Here is a 24,154-nt window from a genome sequence, read left to right on the forward strand (position 1 = left end):
TTAGCACAAGCTTGGCAATGGTCTCTCCTCACTACAGAGTGCCAACAGGCACTAAAAAAGATCAGATATTTCAGGAAACCCAGGGCTAGTTACATACTCTTGCAATCAGCTACAACAAAGGATTTTATTCTTGAGGGATATCATACTTACAAAAGGAAAACAATAAAAGTTTACAATCATTACTCAGACTAGCAGGAACAGGAGTGGATTACGAGTCGATCGTTGGATCTAGGCCCAGCATTCAAGAAAAGCCAACAGCAAAGCAAGGACTTAAGTTACTTGTCCGGGATGAGAAGCCTGCGCCGCTTGCGTGGGAGAAAAGGTCAAACAAACTCACTGGGCTGAGATAAAGTTTTCTAGTACTGGACTCTGACCTCAGGTTTTAAACCACGCTCAAGTGCGAGTGAGCCAGTTTAAACTCATTATTCCTTCAGTCTGCTCCAGTTCAATACTGCAGAGATCTCAAAGCAGGGCTGCAACACTAAGGCTGAAGAGTCGTTTGACCATTAAGTCACTTTAAAGGCTTGAGGGTAGGGGTTTTTTTTGTTTAGCAGTTTTTACTAATTTAAAGCTCTTCTCCAATGCAAACTTACTCAAGCTAAAAACGATTAATACACAGAAAATTGCTGTTGTTAACTGCTATTTATTACAGGTCCTTAAGACTGCTGTTCAGATGCCCATGTTAAGTAGATCTCCTGCCTCAAGCTCCCTAGGAGGACACATGCAGCACTCTATAGATGGCATAGACGTGATGAAACTATTCCAAGTCTTCGTCCATCCCTCTCTCCAAAACAAGAGCCTGAGCTCATGCTAACCCCATGATGACTCTCTTGGAGGAACTGGAACAGTAAGTAGACCAATGGCTGACACTTTACCTGCTGTTGGGAATTGTAATCAAAGAGCCCCACGGTGGCTGCAGCTGAGTCCACAGGTACTTGAGTGCCAGAATAATCAAACTGAAGAGGCTCCATACCAACATGCTCCATGGGATCCAGAGGGACGCTCTGGGACTCAATATTGGAGAAATCCTCCACTGGCTTGGCACCGTTAGTACTTGCCAGCTGGGCTAAGCCCTCTGATCCATTCTGGTTTGGACCCAGAAGATCTACTTCACTAGCAGAGTTCTGGCAATTACCAGGTGTACGGCTATGCAGAAAGAAAAGATACTCGTCACTAAGCATGTCCATTTAATGCCATGTCACACATCATCAGTTAACAGCAACAGACACTAGTACTCACCAGAACTGCTTGTAGATGTTGTGATAAAGGGGGAAAAAAAAAAAAAATAAAAGGATGGTCTGAAATAGTTCCCTAAATGAATTCTACAGAGCAATTTATGTATTTAAAAAAAACAAACAAAAAACCCCACCCACAAAACCCTCAGTCCCCCTGACTCAAATACCTGTTACAGTACAAGTGTAAAAAAAATTGTTTCTTTTTTCTCCTCAACTGAGAGATTCACAAGAAGACAGGATTTCAGAAATGCCGAAGTTATTTTTTCATAAAGCTATTTGGTGGTTATTAACCACGTGGTGCTCTGGCGCTGTATCTCACTTGAAACCTTTCCAAAGTAGCTGCCATGGTTTCCTAATTACCTAACATAAGCACTTGACTCGAGTGGGAAATGGTTCATCTCAATGCAAGGGCCAGCAGTATGCACCTCACAGGACATTTGTTTTGCTTTTACAGTTTTCCTGCATGTCAACGAGGCACAGCAAGTAGGTAAGCTAGCAAGAAATACAAATGCACTGATAACATTAATAGCCACAATTTCAAAAGCCTTTAATCTCTTGAGAGCTACAGGGAATAAGTCCAAAACCCCAACTATAATTTAGACTAGTATATAAGCAGAGTCAACATCTTTAGTATGTATTTCCATAGGAATCCCATACAGATTAATTAAAAACAGGTGTGAAAATAAAACAAGATTACAATATACAGAACTAGGTCTGCACAGACTAGAGCTATCAGATGCTATCCTCCACCTTCTCACAGTGCTTCCCTGCATAGATTATAACATCCTTATGATACTGTTTCAATGAGTCGAAGGCTTTTTCACTACAGCATGGAAAATCTTTCAAAAAATGTTACGTGTGACACTGATTAATTATTAACTCATGGTGCACCTACCTGAAGTCTTTGACATCTGCGTCGATTCCATTCTGCACAGGCAAACCATTTGTTTTATCCATCACATCCCCCTCCTCCTTCAGATCTCCTAATTTATCGCCATCAAATGTGCCCTTATTTTTCTTATCCCCTTTGTCATTCTCATCATTCTCTGCATCCCTTGGCCCCTAGGCAAAAGAGACATTATTTTTAATAAGCTTAGTTTTCAGATCAATTTTACTTTTATTCCAAGATGGTAACAAATCAAGGAAACATGTCACAATAAAGCAAGTCACTTGCAAACATTATTTCTCACAAATAAAAGCATAAAAAAGCAAAATAGTCAATCATAATCGAAGAAAGAAGGGAACTAGTTCTCACTCTTCCAAGAGAGGTTTCATCTATCCACTCAGTTTCTTCCATTTAGTAATTCACGGTCTGCTTCTATAGGCTCTAAAAATCCCACCCCAAAATAATTTTAAAGAATACTCATCCAAATCCTCTCTCTAGATGGGATTTAGGCACTTCAAAATTAACTCAGGAACTTTTAAATACGACAGCATGTACTGAAGGGGTACAAACTGCATTAGTGCCTCTCTGAAAATCACTGTCTCTGTCAAAGATGCAGTAATTGACTGGACAAGCGCATGTATTTGAGCAGAACAGGATCACCTCACCCTTTGGGAGGCATTACTGCGATTTGCACACTGATTTGCACAGTGAATTCCAAGGTATGGCTCATTTAAGAGCACTCAAGTCAATGACTAGCTTGATCATTGGTTCATATAATCCCAAAGCACTTTGGTGGTTTGGGGTTTTTTGTGGGGGGAGGGGGGAGTGGGAGGGGAAAGGGAAAAAAGGATTTCTGTTCTATTGAGCATTTTATGAGTGGTATTACATCTGCAGCATTTCTGCCCTTAATGTCTGCATTTTGTTTCACTTGGGAGAAGAATAAAGGGTGATTATGCCAGAGGCAGAGTTTTGAACAACAAAAGGGAAAGGAAAAACAACATAATTTATGATAAAAAACAGCAAGGGGCATATAAACATATTTATCAGAGACAGCTTTGGTGCTGTCACAAAAACAGACATTCAAACACTGTCTTCCACCTCATTTGAGGGAAAAGTACTCCATACGTAACAGGGCATTTGAACGCTCTATCAACTAAATTTTCCACTTCTCTCTAATTGGAGGGGGGGAATTTTTCCCCCCACATTTAGGAAAAATTAGGATTGTTTTAAAAGCAATCATCTTCTGATGCTTCTTTTTAAAGAAAATAAAATCGTGCTTCCTTAATATTAAAGGGCAGACTTGGAAATGCCAATAGTAAATACAAATTTGGAGCCCAATTCTCACCCACACAATGTGATGATATTCACCAGTGAGACCCTTCATTTCAGAACTGGCATCCTGACGATCAATGCTGCAGAGCAGACACCTCTCTAAACCCCAATTCGGATGATAAATTGGCTCCTTCCACTGACTGTTCATTTCTCAGAAATCATCTTTCTTAGGCTCAGGGTTCAACAAGGTTATCAGGTGCCCAGTATCAGGTGCCCAATTCAGATGATAAACTGGCTCCTTCCACTGCCTGCTCATTTCTCAAAAATCATCTTGCTCAGGCTCAGGGTTCAACAAGGTTATCAGGTGCCCACTAATGAGGGACAAAAATAAGAGGATGGATGAAGGAAACCACAAATCAGCTCCCTGAACAGATGAGCACAGGAGTCTAACAGCAACAAACCTACTCCACTTTTATGGTTTTCGACAATTCCTGACCTAGCACTTGGCTGACGAGGTAGAGTTGAGATGCAGCCCCTTTTTCCCCACTACAGGAACGGGACTTGATTTTGCCTCTCTCACTACATCCTTAGATTCGAGGCAGCAGCAACTGTACTCCCTTTCCCACCCCAAAAAGCAGTAACTAATGCCATTTCTCCATAGGAAACGATATGCCCTTGAAAGCATTCCCCTGCTGGAGTGGCTTTTGTAGTTACATTACATTTCTAGCATCATTACATGGAGCTTTTTCTTAGCCAGCAACAAAGCAGCCACACGCTCATTCAAAAACCACAGGTATATTTGCATACTGTTCCAACGACAAGCTTAGATGGGGTGTTACTGCCGGTGTGATTATCCAAAGAACCAGGGAATGTCAGCAACCTTCACTATCCTTTACACCCATCTCCCATACTGCATCCCCTAAGTCAAGAACAATGGTTAAATTGCTAGCCTACCCATTTTAAGAAAGACAGCTAAACTAAGAGCAAATAAAAGAAAGAAGAAACATCTGCCTTTAGGAATGGATTAAGAAACAAACAAACCAAGCAGCAAATGGAGAAAATAACATAATGGGAACTCAAATGTCAGAATCAGGCACACTTACAAATCCTCCTTTCCTTAGGCAGGAATCTCCAGGAGATGAGCTCAACACATACTCCACCATGCTAACTCCAAGTCCTCCACTCTCTGACCGTGGTGAAAGCACTGAGTTGACTTCACTATTCACATGAAACCCCTGACCAGGTCTTCTCTGAACCATAATTGGTTGGGAAACAGAGTGATCTGGAACAAAAACATGTGTAATTCTTATAAGTAGATCCAACTATTCAAAGGAGGCAAGTCATTAAATATGTACTCTCTAGGGTCTTAATTGTACTAAAAAGTGCCAACTTTTTGACTCTGATGATGTCCGTTAGAAAAAGCAGGATGACTTTCTTATTTTTTAAATATTAGAACCTGCAAACCTACAAGCAATAACTGCATTTAAAGTCTAAAATCATAGAATTTCAGAAATTTAAGTCTCTAAGTAAAGGTCATAATTAAAAAAACAAAGTTCTAGTTTTTAGTTTTAGTAAAACTCTTGCATTAGTACAGTGAAAAAACAATCAGTCTTGGTTTGTCATTTAAAACATCATCCTACCATTACCCCAGCCTATATTTGTTTTCTTGGTCATATGAACTGCCATATTTGTGTCACAATCAGAGTCTCTCTTTGCTGCTATTTCCTCGATAAAAAGTTTGAGAACTTAATTTCTTCTTCCTCATCACCTGTCCTCCTGCATAAGCCCCATCATCCCTTTATCACCCCTGCAGTGTGAGGGTCTGATATCCCACCAGAACAGACTAAGGATAGATGGTCCCCAAGTCCTTACAAGCTCTGCAAAAATTGCTGTCTGGGCAGGAGAAAGTGACCCTACATCCCCAATGAAGGAAGGGAAGAAGTTCTCTGCTCCTGGCTGCTCAGACTGGCAATAGTCAGTGAGTCAAAAATAATATGCAGTAGATACAGTAGTTGTCAGGGGATGGTGGAAGGGACGTGCAATGATATTGATACTGTAGCTTCCTTATAAAGCAAGCATAGGCTGTCAAGAGAAATAATTCTGTTCTATCATTGCTCTTGGGTACACCTTCCTGCCTTCTCCCTCAAGCCAGCACAAGCGTCTATGTGGCCACAAAGTGAAGTGGACTGGGGAGATTTTTCGGGGATAAAGCTAACAAAGAAAAGAGAAAAACTAGTTTTAACCCAGATCAATTCCCCAGCAGGTTTCATTGCACTGCTGCGTTAACTACTTGTACCACCAGCAGGGGAAGAAAGGAGTGGCCTGCATCAGACAGGACTGCTTCTTTTAGCAGTACTGGCTTTAAATGCTCTAAACCTACAAGTTAAAGGTAGAGTAGTGAAGAACCAAAGCCATACGGCTGGATTGCGGTGCATACTGTGGACACAGACAGAAAGGAAAATGGATGGAGCAAAGGGCATCTTACAGAAAACCAGGCTTCATTAGTTCCACTGTTAATGGAACAAACTAGTCTTCTGGCCAAGGATACTTCCACACCCCACCTCCAAGTTGTGCTCTTTGCTCTGGGGCAGTGACCTTGAGCAACTGCTCAGTCATGGCTGTTCTCTTCATTTTAGATGAGCAAAAGGGGAAACTATGACTTCGCTGACTCACAGACACCAGTGCAGGCCATCGCTCAGGAATAAAGGCTGTAAGGTGCACAGGATTAACTGAGAATAAACAAAGGAAGAGATGAGACGAAGAGCTTTGACTCACGGAGATTTGTGATCAGCCAGCGTAGGAGGTTACCTCCCCCAGATGTCTACCCTGCCTGTCTGGTGGATGTAACCAGCCCAACAATACAGGCAGCAGAGGAGAAAGTCTTCTCAGCTGTTGCTGTTCAGAGTCTGGCTCAGCCCTTTAATCCACCCTCAACTTCAGTTTATATTAATACAACCAGGCACAAACTGTTGCTGAGGTCTGGATGCAGGCGCTGCTACAGAGGTCCACTGCGGACAGGCAAGTCAGACAGCTGGAGGCAGCAGCTCCCCCAAATCTCCCCAGTACTCAGCCAGACTGCAAGGTTCTGCCTATCAGATTTTAAGGAGCTTTATCCCCTTTTCACAGCCATTTTGAAATTTAAATAATTAAAAAATGCCCTTATCACTGTCCCAATAGCTTCACCCTAATAATGGATATTTTCAGTAGGAAAAAAACCCCACACAACAGTGAAGTTGCTCTAAATCACATCTCCCCTGGAGCTGTAGTTCTGTGCAGTTGTTGGAAACTGCATGAGATACTCAGCAGTGTTTAAGGAGCATATTCATTACATATATAAAGCACAGAAAATAAAAAGTAAAAGGTTATCATTTCAAATTAAGCACATGCATGTGATTTTTTGCCATTTAACTAAAACCAACCTGAACACTCTCCCCTTAAATTCAACAGAAGGGACAATCTGATCCAAGAACAAAATTCTTGGCAGATAAACTTCAACACTACTAATTCAAAACATCACTTTTTTTCTTTTTTAAACTGAATGTTGTTGGCTTTTGGTTGGTTGGTTTAGTATTTAAAAAAATTGTGGGGTTAGTTTTGATTATTTTTTTTTCACTAATCTTTTTCTCCAGTATCTTTGTTCAAACTTAGAAGTAATCCATCCCAAGGCAGAAAATACATCAGAAAATTTGAATTGAAATTTTAATGGCAATCTAAAATTTTTAAGCAGACAAACATGAGGGTACACACGTTCACATTAGACAATCTTTTTATAACTATGGATATCTTTTAACTCTATCACAAAGCAATGTGGGTTTTTCTATTAGTTTTCTATTATGTAAAACAGATGGTTTTAAAAATCTTTTAAAAGCCGTGTCATCCAGACTGGCCAGCAATTTTGAGTAGATGAGTTGCACATTTCTGTATTCAACCCCAACTAAATTAAGTAAATAATTGAGCTACCTGATGTTCCCCAAGCACTGTCTCTCCACTGATCTCCCAGAAATATCCCTTTTGGTCCATCTTTGCTGGAATCATCAGATTCCCAAAACTTTTTACCCGGCAACAGCTGCTGCAATTAAAAAAACAAACAAAAAAACAAAACAAACAAAAAAAAAAACAAAAACAAAAAACAAAGCATGATTAAAATAAGTATAAAATGCAAACATAAACCATAAGCGTCTCCCTTCTAAACATGAATCAATCATTAAAGACAAACTGATACATGCTTTATAATCAAAATATTTACATACTCCTAGGGTGAAAGCCATACAGCAACTGAGACAATGATTCAATCTCCGCAATCCTCTTACATTCTTAAATGCTTTATGAACCCCACACACGTAAGCACACACATACAATTTACATTCTCCAGCCTCTCAGCACGAGAGCTACTTGCAAGAAAAATATTAACAGAAAAAACTGTTCTGATCAGAAAATTGTCATTACTTCCACCTGAGCTGTGAGGATACCTCTGAAACTACCCAGCGTTTCCAGCACAAATTCTTGCCTTCAAATACTGAGGTTCTGATGCTGGCAGGGACAGAATAGCTCAAGAGGTGCCAAGATCTCTCACTTCTTGCTTATTTAATGACTGCTGAGGACTCTCCATGCTATGAAGGTTATTTGTAAACACTAATAAGAGTGAACAGTTCTGGGCCACTGCACCTGCCAAGCATGTATTGTTCCTACCGGATGAAAAGAAAAAAAAAGGTTATGCACTTACTAAGAACGAGAAAGAAAGTCATCCTTGGCTTGAATGAATCCAAGGAAGATTGTTCTGAAGTTCAGAAGATGGCAGAAAGAATGATGTGCCCTGTTCAGCAGATGTATTTTGAAAATACCAGCTTCACCAAGGAAACACCTGCCACGCGGCATCTACATATGGCAAGGGAATTCCAAGCCCTGCTTAAGTGCCTTAGATGTCAAGCATACAATCTTCAAATTAAATCTTCTGGCTGAATGAGATGTATGCAATTCAGACAGAAAACAACAGTACATTCATAGCAAATTAACAAAATAAATGAGCCTTGCCTGCTGAAGTTGGAATAAAACTAAAAGAACTGGAAGATTAACAAGTACTTGCATCTGTTTGAAATTACCATAGAACAAACAAGAATCATCAGATTAGTCAATGCCTCCTATATATTAGAAGTGTTGATAACTCTATACTCCATCAGCAGACATGCAAATTTAAGGCTACAGCATAACAAAGTAAATAGGCTGCTGGATGACGACGAAGCAAACATAAATGATTTAAGAGCTCCCAGCTTGTAGCGTACTCTGGTTTAAGACAGATGATCAGAAAAGTTGTGCTCACCATTTACTTTTTAACTTCAGGAAGACCTGTTTACTCAGAAATGTATTGCTAAGCAAGTCTGTACGTATGAGATTACACCCAACGTTCATATTTGGGTTAACTGGACAGGTTACACAGAAGATAGGAATTATAGTGAAAGCAACATAAATTTTACCCCACACCTGAAAAGCAGAATTCCTGGCAAATTCAAAAAAAAAAAAAAAAAAGCACAACCAAACAACCACCAAAACACAAAAAAACAACCAAAAAAACAAACCAAAACCCCACACAACACCACAGATAAGACAGCAATGACATTCAGCTATTTAACTAACGCTCAAAGTTGCTATTGACTAAAAGTAACCTTGCTTTTGTGCCAAGATCAGCAGAGAATAGTATCAATCCCTGACTTAAACATGGTAGATGCCTACAAGGGAAAATAAATAAATAAATGCAATCCCTTTGGAAAAAAAAAGCTTGTACAGGCACGAGATGGAGGGCAGGCATAGCACCTGAGCAGAGCTCAAGAGCAGAAGCACTGCTGCTTCAGGGGCTCTCAGTCAAATCTCAAGCTGTACACAGACATGCAAGTTTTACAGCAGCAGAAACACACTCTCAGCTCCTCAGCCCACTGCTGACTGTAAGCCCTGGGCAAGAGCTGGCACGGGGGCATTTTCCAGCTGAACTGAAACATTTATGCATACCCCGCTTATTGTCTATACGAGTACACAGGAATGTAAAACAAAGCAATCCTCACCTACAGAGGCTGAATCAACATCTCAGACTAACATGTAACAGGTCAAATTTTAGGATGACATGTGCCAGTTACACTCCTGTTGTACCAGGCACACCAGGAGCTCCAGCATAGAGGTTGCCACTTCTGAACCAGACAAGATCCTCCTAGAAGGCTGAAGACACCGTGCATGTGTGTGTGTGCTGCCACAGTGCTAAAACAAAACTTATTTACAGATAAATGTTGCTAAATTAAATTGCTGTTTTTCTTTTACTGAAAGTATATGCTTGTATAACTTATTGCCACCATCTTAACATCCTCTTCCAACTTGCAATAGCCTTCCTCCTACTAATTCGAAAGCAAAAATCTTCATGTTAGTTTTCAAACTAAGGATGAGATGAGCTCATTCACCTTCTATGCCTAAACACAATGCAGCGTACTCCAAAGTCCTTCAGAGGTCTGTGCACTTCAACCCCAAATGGACATACGGATTCCAGTACCTGGGCTGTCCCTAGGGCAGATGAAATAGCTGTACAAAAAGTGTCAGGATGAGGGACATGCAGGACTTGTACCCACCCTGCTTTGCAGTATTCATTACAGATGCTGAATCTAGAATCACAGAATAGTCTGGGTTGGAAGGGACCTTCAAAGATCATCTAATTCACACACCCCCCCACAACGAGCATGGACATCTTTTCAGCATCTTTCAGGTTGCCCAAAGCCACGTCCAACCTGACCTTGAACACTTCCAATAATGGGGCATCCACAAAAATGATCAGAGGGATGGAACACCTGTCCTATGAAGAAAGGTTGGGTATGTTCAGCCTGGAGAAGAGAAGACTCCAGGGAGACGTTATTGCAGCCTTTTGGTACTTAAAGACGGCTTATATGAAAGATGGGGACAAACCTTTTCATAGGGCTTGTAGCAATAGGACAGGGGGTAACGGTTTTAAACTAAAAAAGTGTAAATTTAGACTAGATATAAGGAAGAAATTTTTTACAATGAGGGTGGTGAGACAGTGGAACAGGCTGCCCAGAGAGGTGGTCAATGCCCCATCCCTGGAAACATTCAAGATCAGGTTGGACAGGACTCTGAGCAACCTGATCTATTGGAAGATGTCCCCACTCATTGCAAAGGGGTTGGACTAGATGACCTTTAAAGGTCCCTTCCAACCCAAACCATTCTATGATTCTATGATCCACAACTTCTCTGGGCAACCTGTTCCACTGTCTCACCACCCTCACTGTAAAGAATTTCTTCCTTGTGTCCAAGAAGTCTCGCTTTCCCTACAGTCAAATATTCATTGAAAACACTGGATTTGAGTATCAGAACTTTTCAGTTCAGAAACGCCAAACTTGTTTTCCCCAGTTCTTCAATATTTGGCACACTATCCATGTCTATAAACTCTGTATCTTGCACACAGTTTGTCCAAGCAAGACCATTTAATTGCCTACTTTCTCTACAAGGTATCCCATTCTAGTTTCAATCTTTTTTCAGCAGCAAGTCACTTCCACCCAAACCTCTCAGAAAGGTTAAAATTCAAAGTAAGAAAGCATTTTAATTCAAGTGCTAAGCTTCCTCTGGGTTTCTATTGTCTTCTTCCTACTGAGAGGACAAGACTCAACTTGTTCTTTTAACTCACAAACCACTGAGTAGAGAACACAGTGCTTCCCCCAGCTGCTCTTCTGCAACCAGCAAAAGAAGCATCATGAGATATCGGCACATCACTCATTTTTTAGAAATGTGTTGATGATTTAGGATTTATCATTGCATCATAAACACAGTGTAGGACTGCTCATGATTCTCTCAGCTGAACAATAAAGCAGGGAAACTTGCACCACACCCCCCTTTTATGTAATCCAAAAGTAACTCAAGACAACTGTAAGGACCAATGACTCCCATCAGCAAAACTAATTTCAAAACACACAGACCTGTTCCTCCATCTGCACCGCAGGGTGACATTAAGGAGGTGAAACCCAAGTCTATGCTCTCTAGTATTTATAAACATAAACACACATCAGGTGTGTCACGTTTTTTTTTAAGCTCCTGTCATTCCCATATTTCTTAAATTGCAGCTTTTTTACTCCCGCTGCTGCCCCCAGCAAAAATAACTACTCTCCTCATCATTCCATTTCAAGGAATTTTGAAGAAGAAAGCGATACGGACCGATTAAACAAAATTTTAGCTGCAACTAAACACTCTCATTTCCTTTGACAATACCTTACAGTGTAGAAGTATACAATCTGTTCTGCAGTCACACCTCAAATAAAGCATGAGAAGGGGCATCGGTTTGCAGAAAGAAGACAGGAAAGAAGTGAGCAGAATAGAGTATTTTCCTTCCAAGAAAAGAGCAATCTCTAGTTTAAAAGAAAATTAAAACTCCTTTCACAAGCTCCTGCGTTTCCAAAATGTTAATAAGTTTTCCTGATATACACTAGAATTCACTATTGCTTTCTTAGCTTATGAAATTTATTTCTACTTTAAGATAAAAGACAAAATGGAACTTAAGCAGAAAAATCAAGTATAATTTAAACCTAAGAGAAAATCTGCATCTGTAAACAAGCACAGAAAAGGGCAACAGGAAGCCCAGCAACTGCCTGTAAGTACAGTCACAGCAATAGGTAACCTCAACATTTTTAAAGCAATGCTAAAATCTGAAGCAAACACACATAAAAGTTCAGTAGGTACTTCTCCTGAAGAAGTCTGCTAGAGGTAACCAAGTTCAACCTCCCTTCTTGGTTTTAGTACTTTGAGGTACTTGCTTTCTCATTAAATATAAACAGTGGCAACAAAATGAGATTTTTCGTTTCTACTGTTTTAAAATTTACAACACATTTCCAAACCAGCAGCTCCAGCAGAATTCATCTGAGTAAGGCCATGCTTCGACAATACTTTGTCTTCAGCAGCAACAGTAGGCAAAGATATTTCCCTCTGCGTGTCCCAGGTGCCAGAGCACGCAGCGCACTCAAAGCTCCTCTTCAGAAGGAGCAATCTTTTGCAGGTCCACCTTGCAAATTGTTCAGAGCCCTTGCCAAGAGCAGTCTGCAAATTTGGCTGCTGAGAGGGCTCGAGGAGGTAAGGGGAGAAGTTTGCAGCACATGTGCAAGCACCCCCTGGCTGCTGTAAGAACAAGAATACCTTAAACCAGTACTGCCAATGCAGGCGTGCTGCGTCTCACAAAGCACTTTCAAATCTCAATTATAATGAAATTATACACTAAAAATGTGGAAAGGGACATCCACAGACATGAAGCACCAAGTTCAGACACACTTCACATATAGCTGCATAAACCAGGCAAACACTCCTAATTGAAAGATAAGGAAAACGAACACTTCATATGAGTATATACTTACAAACCACAGCAACAAGCTGTGTTATGAAGTAGAATACACAGACCAAGCTTTTATTTGTATTCTGGTCACTTATTTAAATAAATATTTCAATTTTCCTGACCATACAAACTGGGTCACTACCACAAAAGGTAGCAAGACCATCTCCTCTGGCTGGAGGGCAACCTGAGGCTAATTTAGCCCTTTATTGTTTCAACTACCCTCTGCCCCTTTCTTAAGGGTGAAAACACATCCACTTACCACCAAGATCCTGAAGAACTGCACCCGAACACCTTCTTATGGTTTTGCAGTGAATCACAGACAAGGATTAGAAAAAATCCTAATACTCACTGTTTAGTGCACACACACACCCTTTACTGCACAGCCAACTACAACTCTGTCCCCTTATAGTTGAATCTTTTCCCCCCAGAAACAGAAAGTTTCTGGAAGCTCTGTACCATAAGCAGAAAGAAACAGAATACAAATGTTTATTTCACATACAGATTCCAGATGCATTTACAGATACTGGGGAGGATAAAAACCAAAAGACAATACTAACAGATGGCAATGGGGGTCCTTGTTCTGTCAAGAACTGCTCCAACCAAAACTAGAGGTTTAGCAAACAGTAATCATCTGTACTGAATTATGCAACAGGCTGCCAAGACAATGAATTTTTCCTCAGGGAAAGTTGTCGGTTGCAATGGAAAAAACCCAAACCAACAAAATTATTTCAAGTGAATATCATCCAGTTCTTCAGGTTGGAAATTAAAAAAGAACATGCAGCAGTTTAGAACGAGACTAGTTTATTTGTTCCCCAGTTTTTATTAAAATTGACCCTATCTAACATGAAAATAATCCTTCTAAGCCCTCTTACAGAGGACTTACGGAGTTAGGCCAATATTCAATTTAGCAGAGCAGGGAGGAGGGGAGGGGACGACTTAAACATCAACAAAAGCAATTCTACAATGAACAAGTACAGAGCCTGTGCATATAGATCCCACTGAGATGGGATTATGAATTAGACAAATTAAGTAAACTGATCCCCTTCAGACAAGCCAAATATTAAGATAAAAGAAGCCATCTGTGCAGCTGGAGAACTCAGTTTATCTGCAGCAACAGGTAGGAGAAGGCAGAGCATGTATTTACAAGTCACATTTGGGCAGCACTGCAGGTTTACAAACACTAAGATGTTATCTAACCTAAAAAAACTTGCCATCTAAAACCCAAACAAGATAGGGAGGCTGAGCACACAACAAGCAATCCAAGATGGAATGCCACCTGTGACAGCTGCCTCCAGGGCAACATTTGCTCTCCTGTCCCAAAGAACAGGCAGCTTTCTGCCACCTTAGGGAGTTAAACTGGCTCGCAGGAGGGTCTGATAACACCAAAAAAAGGGGCAGGATCATAAGATTAGGCATATAGTGGGGAAAGTTAAAAAAAAAAAAAAAATTTAAAATCTCCAAGTTACCAGGATGGCAAGCTGTTAAGCAGTCTAACTGCATTTCACTGGCCCTGCAGCTGTAAGCTGTCCCTCCACAGCTGCCAGCCTAACCATCTCCTGGCACGTTTTTGCTCAGCTCCTGCCCCGGTTCTGGTGCTCTCAGACCCTGCACTGAGCCATCCTGATGTGCCAGCATAGCTGCTGTGGCACCATCACACTTCAAACACTGCTTCAATCCTCCCATTTCTAATGCTGCTAGCGCTAGATAAATTGAAGGGGGGTGGAGGGAGGGGGGTGGGGAACTGAACAGAAACATTCAAAACTGTCCAGAAACATTATTCAAAAACTGACAATACTCCCCAGCCCAGCTGCCAATGAATCATAAATTTATGAGAACACAGTAAAGGCATCATTAGCAGGGAAAGCAGAGCCATGTGGGTTTTTTTTAGGTGGGGGTTTTTTTTGCTTGGTTTTTGTTTGGTTATGTTTTTTTAAACCAGATACAAGAATGTCTAGGCCCAGTGTCACAACCACTTTGCTTAAAAAAAAGCGCTTGTCCCTGGAGAAGCAGGGGCTTATCTAGGACCTAATCAATCACATCAAGGGGACGTAAATGTGTTTGTGGTGAACCACCTATCACTTCAGCCTTTGAGGTTTAAGAGCTCTGCTACAAAGAAACAAGAGGGTTGCAGCAATTTCACTGTTTGGCCAGAGCCAGACCTACACTACACTCCAGCACCAAAACCTGCAGGCGACAGCAGCAGAAAGCAATAATTAAATGCTTGTCTGATGAAGTGGAAAATATTTCTTACCAGCATTTCTTTTCAAGTGTAGGGTGAGATTCACTGTTACCTCTGATATTCATACTTCAAAATTTTTGGTCCAATTCCTTCTATTTTTGAAGTTAAGTACCTACCAGTTGCCTAATGTCTTTCTGTTCCCATCCTCCTCCCACCCTCCCAGATTAAGTTACAGCTAGCTACTCACCCAGCTGCTCTTTTATTCTAGACAGAGGCTTATCTCGCAGCATAACACACTACCAAATCAATAATGTTGCCACAGTTCAAAATGCATGTAATGCACTGATGACAAACACCACCTCACAGTCTCTCTGCACTGTCCACTATCCCCAAAAGACAGTGCACAAATATTCAATATTGCAAAGCTACAGATAAGAGGGATTTAAGCGAAGAAAAGCAGATATCCAGCTCCCCTGCCTCAAAGGCCAGAAAAGAAAGAACTTGCATAGCTCATGTTAAGCCTCAGATAAGTATCACTGCTGTGTGATCAAAGACGTCAGAAGACAGCAGAAGCAGCATGGACACACGTTCTGGTCCAAAGCAGCTAAAGCAGCAAAACCGACTAGCTCTATGTACGACTTCTGAAGTGCCATTCTCTTTCTTCATCAATTGCTATAAACCATTGCTTTTTATTACTTTCCAGTTCAACATATGCTAAGAAGCGGAGTTTGGTACGAAACTAGTGAAGATTTCATTATGCTTACGTGGCTTGTAGTGAGGCTCCAAGATGACTTCCTTCATTACAGCTAACAACCTGGACAAAGTGCTAAAAAGGGGAGTCTTTCAGAAGGCTACTTTCAACATTATTGACCACATCCACTATCAATGGCCCAAATCTTTTCCATTTTAGAGCGGAGCAAAAGGGTTTCTGTGGCTTTTCTTTTCAATCTCACACTTGAGAAAGTATTGCACTTCCACTCATACAGAAATTTAGGGGGGTAGAAGGCCGCTTGCAGTGGGGGAGGGTGGGATTTTGAGGACACAGAGAAACAGCCACAAGGCAGATAGAAGTTGTGGGGTTTCTAACTATTCTTAGTTTCCCCAGATTAGGATATCTGTTCATCACCAAATACTACCTATCCTGCTGTCAAAATCCAGAGAAGAGATTTAACGGTTTACCAGCACTCTGACATCTTCAGAGGCACAAACTCCTCTAAGTCCCTAAAATTATGATGATGTTGCTTACTAAGCAGCAAGAAAACAAGATAAAGAGATACACTAAATGTATAAACACTTTTCTTCATCTTTCTCCTCCAGGTTTTTCACTATTACCTCAAAAGTATGAGACTATTGACACTTCCTACAGGTAAAGCTCAGAAGACACAAGATCAAGAAATACAATCAAATTTGCTCTTTCCCTCATTTATTTCAGACTTAAATTTTTTCTTAGTACTGTCTTTTTCCACAAGTTTCCTTCACATTCCAGGAACAGGAGGAAGAGAGGAAACCACCAGTGCCTTGCTAAGGCATCTAAACAACAGATAGGACATGCTGCACAAAATCAAAGTCTGCAGTTGAAGAACACAGTCTTGAAAGCCAATATGCATATCCTGTGGGGATCTCAGTTTATATTGTTCCTTAAATTGGCCAGATGGATCTATGTTGAAATATCTTGGGAAATACAGATAAAATTCAATGGATAAAGAAAGAAAACTGTGGGACTGAGGAAGAAAAACACCAAGAGAAACAAGAAATAGTGTCTTAGCTTAGAGAGAAGGGCAAAATGTCACCTTTCCTGGAAAAACATGCACATTCCAGCATGTGGAAAAGCCCAGTGACAAAAGAATGCCATCTCCAAAACTTTCTGCATCACACGTTAGAAGAAGGGGGGGAGGGTGGGTCATCATTCAAGGCAAACTTCACATCCTCAAAAAACCAAACCCAAATTCACTTCTCTCAAGAAATGGCTTAATAAACTAAGAGTTGGTAAAAATCAGCATATTTAGGAATGCCTTCAGGCATTTAAGCTAACATGACCTAATGCCACGTTAAGTACAAAACAAGTTCTGTATTTACTCTTAATGGGCTTTCAAAGAGCCTGTAGGCTCTATATCTGAAAATGAATGTCTTGCCCAAGTGAGGTGTTAAAAAATAATATTCACAGAACGTTCACACCCCCGTCATTCCACTGGCGTGCTTCATATGGAGGCACATCAGCTGTTTTTCAGCAACTTTAGACAGATTTTTAATGTCATGCTTTCTCCTTTGTAAATAATTTTCATCTACTCTTATTCAATAGTCTCAGTGTAGGTTAACATCACCTAGAGAAACAGAGATTTTCCTATCAAGTACTGTCAAATTAAAATGCAACTCAGTATTACGATCTTCCAGAGAAGGAAGGGAGGAGAGGAGAGAAGCTAAGCTGCAAGCACCATGAATTCCCTGAGGCCTTCATCTGAGAGAGGGCACCTTCTTATGAATCCCACCACACAACAGTCCTAGTGTGCTGTTTTCTCCACAACAGTAATTTTTGGGTTGTAGGGATTTTTATTTTTAATTTTAATTTTTAGGCTGGCTCATAAACTAGGTAACAGAGATAGGATGGACTAAACATGGAGAAAATGAACTAGCCTGAACTTGACAGACAGGAATGCAAAAAGGAAGTCTCTCCAAAACAACAGACCTGCATCTAGGTTACCTGCCACACATTAATATCCTCCTACAAGACATGATGTTCTCATCTCTGTTCTTCCACAAGCCTCTAAACAGACTGACTATAAACGAGAAGGGAACGAGGCAAGGAAAAGAAGCATTTGTATCCAACTTGCAGGAACCTAACATAGCCAACTACAGTAACTTGCTACTCTTTCAAGTCACTCTAAAAATAAGTAAACTCTCTCTTTTCAAACAAAACCAATGGTCATCTCCCCCAAATCTGCCACCTCCTTACTGCCCTGTGAGATTAAAATAACTCTCACTGGATTTCTATAAAGTTAGAACTGAAGGGTCCATTATCTGACAACTCCCTGCTCAGTCCTTTGACCTGTCCGAAGCACTTATCACTTCTGCAGCCCTTGATTACGTTGCCCAGTTACTTTAAAGGTTAAACACAGTCCTGTGCTTTATGACAAGAGCCAAAAGGTGGCCAGGAGTGGAAACAGGGCAGCAGACAATGACAGACAACTAAACCCACAATATTATGGGGTCTGAGATCACTGGATCCCAAAATAAACATGCTACAAGTATTGTAACACTTGTGACAAGACATATTTCTAACTGTTCTTTTACAACCACCATTTTACTGTTTGATGATACAACAGGTGGAGGGCTTAGCTGTTCCTCCTACTAAGATGTATTCCAGCCTGACAGGTTTTTGTTAAAGTGCACACGGACACACACACACACACAAACTTCACAGTCATAATGGAGAGCTCTCAAGTTCAGAATCATTCCAGCAGCCTCAAAAACTGTTATTTATTTTCCTCCTCCCCCCAAAATACATAGACTTTTCTCTATAGGCCTTTCACTTACCTCTCCCATAGCCCGTCCTTCCAGAGCAAGCGCTTGAAAATCATGATTCAGTTCATCCATGGAACGCACCTATTTATAGACGGGCAAGAAAAATACATGAGGAAATGCTTGGGGGGGGGGGGGGGGGGGGAGGGGGGGGGGGAGTTTAATGATAATCATAGTTTATAGCAATTTTTCTGATACAAACTGAGAGCTACATTCCATATTACAGCATTATAACAAGGTTATTGAGCTCCAAAAGATGACTTACCTTTAAGACTCCCAGAAGCTACAATGTTTATAGTGTTAAATTTATACACACACAAAAAAGGAAAAACTAGCAATTACTTTTAAGACACACAAAGTCCAATGCAACTGCCTTTGTTAAGTTCACTGCAAAGACTAATATTTCACAGTAAGTTGCATGATTTCAGGTGAGGGAGTCAATGCATAAGCAAGCAAGACAGCATAATTTCCTTTCAGGTGAAAATCAAGTGAAGACTTTTTTATAAAATAGGCAGAATTATATTCAAGTTACTTTGATATGAAAAACACAATGGTAGAAACAAAAAACAAATTAAATGAAATAACACCATTTGAAATGAGGGGCAGGGGATGAAGAAAGGAGAGCAAGCAATACCTTAAGATCAGTTGCCTATTTTAGTTACTGTACCCACAACAATGTCTCAAAGTGGAAATCCAGAAGCACAAACTGGGCTGCAAAAGACCTTAAGAAAACCCCGATAGGGTATGGCCTTTTTCGCATTCCTGAGAGGTTGCTGGTGTGTGGCATGGCAGCCACGCAGCTCCGTGGCTATGCTGGGGGCCCCAACACTTGCCAGCTAAGGCAAGGCACGCAAGGGAAAGGCAATAATGAAGCAGTCCTTCCAGATTCATGCAGGGCAGATCTCAGGCACTGCAGGAACAAGAGGGCGGCCCTGGGAGGTGACACTGGCCTTGCTCACCTGGAAGACTTGTAGCTATACATTTACTTGGCCAGCTGTGTCATTTTCTGCTTTGGATCATGGTTTGATGAAAATTGATTGAATTAGAACAGGAAAAAAAAAGCAGCAACTTAAAACTGTTAGCTAAATAAGTCAGATATTTTGAAAATGCAAGAAAACACTTCTGATTTCATTCCCAAATCTCATCCAGGCAAGTCCCTACAGATGCAGCCATTGAACACATGTGCAGAAGCAAAGAAAAAAAAAAAAATCCCCCCCCCCAAAAAACCCCCAACTATGGGCTTAAGAAAGCACAGAAGTACAACCATGTGCTAGGATTCAGCCTAAATTATTGGCCTCCTCAGATAACACACCTGTATCAAAGCAGCACTTATTACAACAGCCACAAACACTTATGATGGCACATAGGCAATACTACACACCTCCTACTCAATGTTTACATAATCCCTGCTACCCAACAGATCCGATACACCTTTCTGCTAGAGCAGAGGTAACAGTTTGTAAAACACTTATTTATGAGTAATCCGCACACTCTGTTCACTGCAGTCCCTTATGGATTCTTTTTAATGTGCAGTGTTTAGTCATGTCACCACTGAAGACATTGCAGGTGATTTGGACACAGCCTCCTCTAGGCCAAGGGAAGGGACCCAGTAATACCTGGTGGGCGATTTATAGGACAAAAAAAACCCCAAAAACTGGTTTAGATGCTAACGCACCATGCTGCCAGTGACTAGTGCTGTAAGCAGTTATACCATGTTCACTGACCTTAACCCTGACTTCTGATACTCACGCCACTATTTCCAGCAGAACCAAGTCAAGACTTTGTTGTGATTACGCTTTATTTCTATTTTAAGACAAGATTCAATAGACCTCATCCAAGAATATCAGATGTAGGGAAAGCACCACAGATAACCTCCAGAAGTCCCCTCCACTCTGAATTCTTCTACTAGTCTGTGACAATACTACTTTGCAAAAGATCAGTAACATATTGTTAAATTATCTAATACATTTTTATGTAATTCACAAATCCTCAATGGCCAGTCGCTCAGAATCACAGTTTAAAAATAAAGTATCCTCTTATTACTATATCTCAGTTGAAAGTTATTTTCAGTTATGCCTCAGTCTTGCCACCTTCTGTGGTGACGCTTATCACATCAAGTGACGAACACACAGAGTGAAAACAGGACTCCACCTTCCAGAAACTACAGTGCCAGGCAAGATCAAGGACTTCCCTTCACTGTCAATTCCATCACTGATCTGCCAGCTAAGGTATCTCAGTTGCCTAGTGTGAAACAGAAGCTAATAAGACCAAATTCTTCTGCGAAGCATTTCAAGTCTAACTCATGGAAAGGGCTGCAACCCCCAGACATGCCAAGCCACAAAAGCTTAACAGCAGCAAATTATTATTTCAATGAGACATCTGAGGAATAGAGAAGCTATACAAAGAGATTCAGTAGGTGATGTTCATTACTCTCACTGCTAAAGCAACATCCCAGCAAAACCACAGATGCAGCCACAATGGCACTGATCCAGGACTTGCAGTGCTGTGGAAAGTGCTAGTGGAGAAACAAAGGCTGCTTAGTTCATGTCCCCCAACTTCCCCAAAACAAATAAACTCCCAAAGGTAGATGTTGTACTATGGGAACATCAAAAAAAAGCTGCTAGAAAGATATAATCATTACCTTCCTAGCTTAAAGGGTATTAAGAGACATTTGTACTTTGTTTTGGTCATATCCCAGCCCTATCAACTCCCCACTGCCAAGCAGAGCTCCCCTCTCAACTTCAGTTGCACTAACATCCCTGGTGAAAGCCCTGTGCAGAACATGCAGGCAGTTTCTGAACAAGAATCAACTCCTCAGCCCCTTCTCTCACCCCTCTTTATGGTACTTCAGCATGTTACATGGTCATCCTTACTGTACCAAACATTTTTTAAAATGCTAGAATTGTGTATTTTATTTGTTCATGTTAAATGCAAGAACATTTTCACAGATGTCTTGTTTAAGCATTTGTCTTGAGTAGAAAAACATGTTATCATCTCGTTAAACCAATTACAGCAGCACAAATATGTGAGTTACATCCACGTGTTGAGCTATGCTCCATGCTGCCCTGAATTCTTGGTGGGGAAGCTAGAGCTGGTGTAACTAAAAACGACATCATCTCCAACACAGTCAAAGCCTTCAATGCAAGTTCACGATCCCCTACCAGACAACACAATAATTTAGCAATTCCTGTTTCTCTAAGACCTACAGTCCAGTAAGCACACATAGCTCTCCTCAGTGCTGATCATTCGTCCATTTCCAGTGTGGAGAAGCATGTCTGTCTTCAAACAATGCCATGATAGTTGATTACTACAGAGGTGATACAGAGACCAAGATAAGAAGAGTGGTAAAGGGCAAAAAGGGGGATAAACATGAAAGCAAAGTACACTCCAGCTTTTTCATACCTGGTTGGTTTAACTGCACACTTAACAGAGCGCTATTATTTTCACTCCTCGCAAGGGCTGAAGGAACCTGTCCTTTAAACATGTCTTAGGTTGCAAACTGCCATCCTAACCTCCCTATTAAATGATACACAGTAGAAACAGGTTGTCTCCATCTCCTTCCCAAATACACTTTACCCCAGTCACTATCAAAAGCAGAAAAAATAATATCAGCTTCTCTATCTGCTATCAGAGGTCAGGTAAAGATCTGTAATGAATAATTTCTTTCATTAAGTCACACCCCTCATCATCTCTCTTTCATCAATCCTACCAATTATGGTTAAAAATGTTTTCTAAATCAGGTCTTTGTGCAGGCACTGTATACTCAAACTGTATATAATCGCCAATTTTGAGGCCCTTTCAGTCACATAGTTCCTTTATCTCTACTCATCACTGCATCTATTTGTTTATGATACAGGCTAGCTTATTTTTCAGTTTTTAAAGGCTGTACTCAAAAGGTCCTCTTCTCATTTCCCCACTTTATAATATTAAATAGCAACACCTCTTCACCTTATTTTCTTACACTGCATGCACAAATATCACAGGTCTCCTTCATTTCTTTTTGAAAGATGAGCAAATAGCTTCTGAAACAGCAGAACATAAAAGCCAAAATCACGACTTCCTACACCTTAGCATTCCAAAAGGCAAGGCCATACTCTGAAATGGTAATTAAATGATATAGATGGTCTTCCACCTCATCAGGATCTATTCCTGTTAACTATCACTGACCCATAACAAACACAAACACATAGAGCAGTCACGATGGTGTAAACACTAGAAACAAGGAGGTCCGCAGAGAAAGAACTTCTTCATAGATGAGTGCTAACGTCAATGAGATTTGATTACCATAAAATCTGGTTCACCACTGAACCAGAGTTTTGAAAGAAATCCGGAAGACAACACCAAGAGAACTTGGCTGCACAAGGAATCGATGCCCTGACATCAGGATACAACATGACAACCTGGTTCCTTGGAGGAAGAGGTGATCTTGAGAAACGTCAGGAATCACATGAAGAGATGTCAGCTGCAGTCCCAACTGCCTCATAAGTGATCCAACAAAACCTGACTCCTGCTCTCAGCCAGCAGCACCCCTCAGTCACACCCCCATTTCAGCCCTTTCCAGGCAAGCCAACTCTGCAAAGCAAAATGCAAAGTGCACATCCTCGCCAACTACGAAAAACAGACCTCCCTACCTTGTCAAGAGTACTTGTTCTTTCTGATAAGGCAGAAAACCAGCAAGCTTGCTTTTGAAGCCTGCTTAACAAAATTAAGGCTCTGTACATCAGCAACACTGGTACTGAATGAGAGTTACAAAACAATTTCATTGCACAAGAACATTCCTCCCCTTCACAAAATGCTGCGTATGCACTCAGGAATTATGTAAATCTCACCAAAATTAATGAAAATCTCATTCAAGAAGAGTAATTTCCATGCACGTTAATATATGAATGTGTCATTGTAACACACTCCAGCTTATAGACACTTCACCAACTCATAAATAATTTCCTGGCTGCACAGTGAAAGCGCATACCCCAAAGCAGATTTGCCCAGTGCACTGACTACGAGCCATGCTGAGAAACCAGAGTAAACCCACTGGATTGCTTCGCTTCACCAAGGCTTAAGCCAATCCAGTCTCTCAAAAGCCCTCTTAACCAATTTCCACCCTTGCTCCGAAAAACATGCGATAAAGCAAGAGACAGCTGTATTATTCATTGCACACTCACTCTAGGTCAGACCTCCAAATCTTATTTTCAGTCTCCTGAATAAAAACCCTTGGCCTTATACATGCTGAGGCTAGAGAGGTCTTTCCAAGTTTCAATAGCAGATTCCCACTGCCTATTTTAGAGGGGACAAGCCAAACCACAGAATGCTTTCTGCTCTCACCTACTGCAGATTGCAACAACGCAAACCAATTTCTCTCTAGGCCAGTGGCCACTTTCAAGACTCAACCTCCCAAACAGCAGAAGAGCCTCTCAGCAACTCTGCATCAAACATACTCACTGTGGATTTTCCAACCCCTCAAGCAGCACACAGCTAATTTATGTCAGGTAGCCATCTTACACAGGACATTTACACTTTTTTTTTTTCTTTTTTTTTTAAAATAAGATTAGAGGGCCTCACCACTGCAAAACTCAATGACAGCAGCTCAGAAGCAAATGCTTTCTTGGTCCCAAAGCTACACAGACACTAGGTTCTTGTCTGTATCTGGAACACTTTTGAATTTATATAGCTGTAGCAGAAACAGAGAAAGCAATATTCCAGCAGCT

General features: G+C 40.9%; 1 protein-coding gene across 11 annotated transcripts in view; it reads right to left on the bottom strand.

Moving 5' to 3' along the window:
- Positions 1-24,154, bottom strand: part of PUM1 (pumilio RNA binding family member 1) — a 79,173-nt gene that overhangs the window by 40,881 nt on the left and 14,138 nt on the right. For 8 of the 11 annotated variants that reach the window (XR_007508434.1, XM_049819688.1, XM_049819687.1 and 5 more), the window contains 5 exons: positions 18,465-18,533; positions 7,354-7,462; positions 4,497-4,675; positions 2,131-2,297; positions 876-1,146 (listed from right to left, as the gene is read on the bottom strand). Coding sequence is in view for 10 of the 11 variants with exons in the window: in XM_049819688.1 (XP_049675645.1) it covers positions 876-1,146; positions 2,131-2,297; positions 4,497-4,675; positions 7,354-7,462; positions 18,465-18,533 (795 nt within the window). In the remaining variant the exon portion in view is untranslated. Of the gene's footprint in view, positions 1-875; positions 1,147-2,130; positions 2,298-4,496; positions 4,676-5,878; positions 6,100-7,353; positions 7,463-18,464; positions 18,534-24,154 lie in introns of those variants that run through there. The other 3 variants (XM_049819693.1, XM_049819683.1, XM_049819692.1) reach the window with 2 other exon arrangements.

Source organism: Accipiter gentilis, chromosome 17, assembly GCF_929443795.1.
Source record: "Accipiter gentilis chromosome 17, bAccGen1.1, whole genome shotgun sequence".
Taxonomy (NCBI): Eukaryota; Metazoa; Chordata; class Aves; order Accipitriformes; family Accipitridae; genus Astur; species Astur gentilis.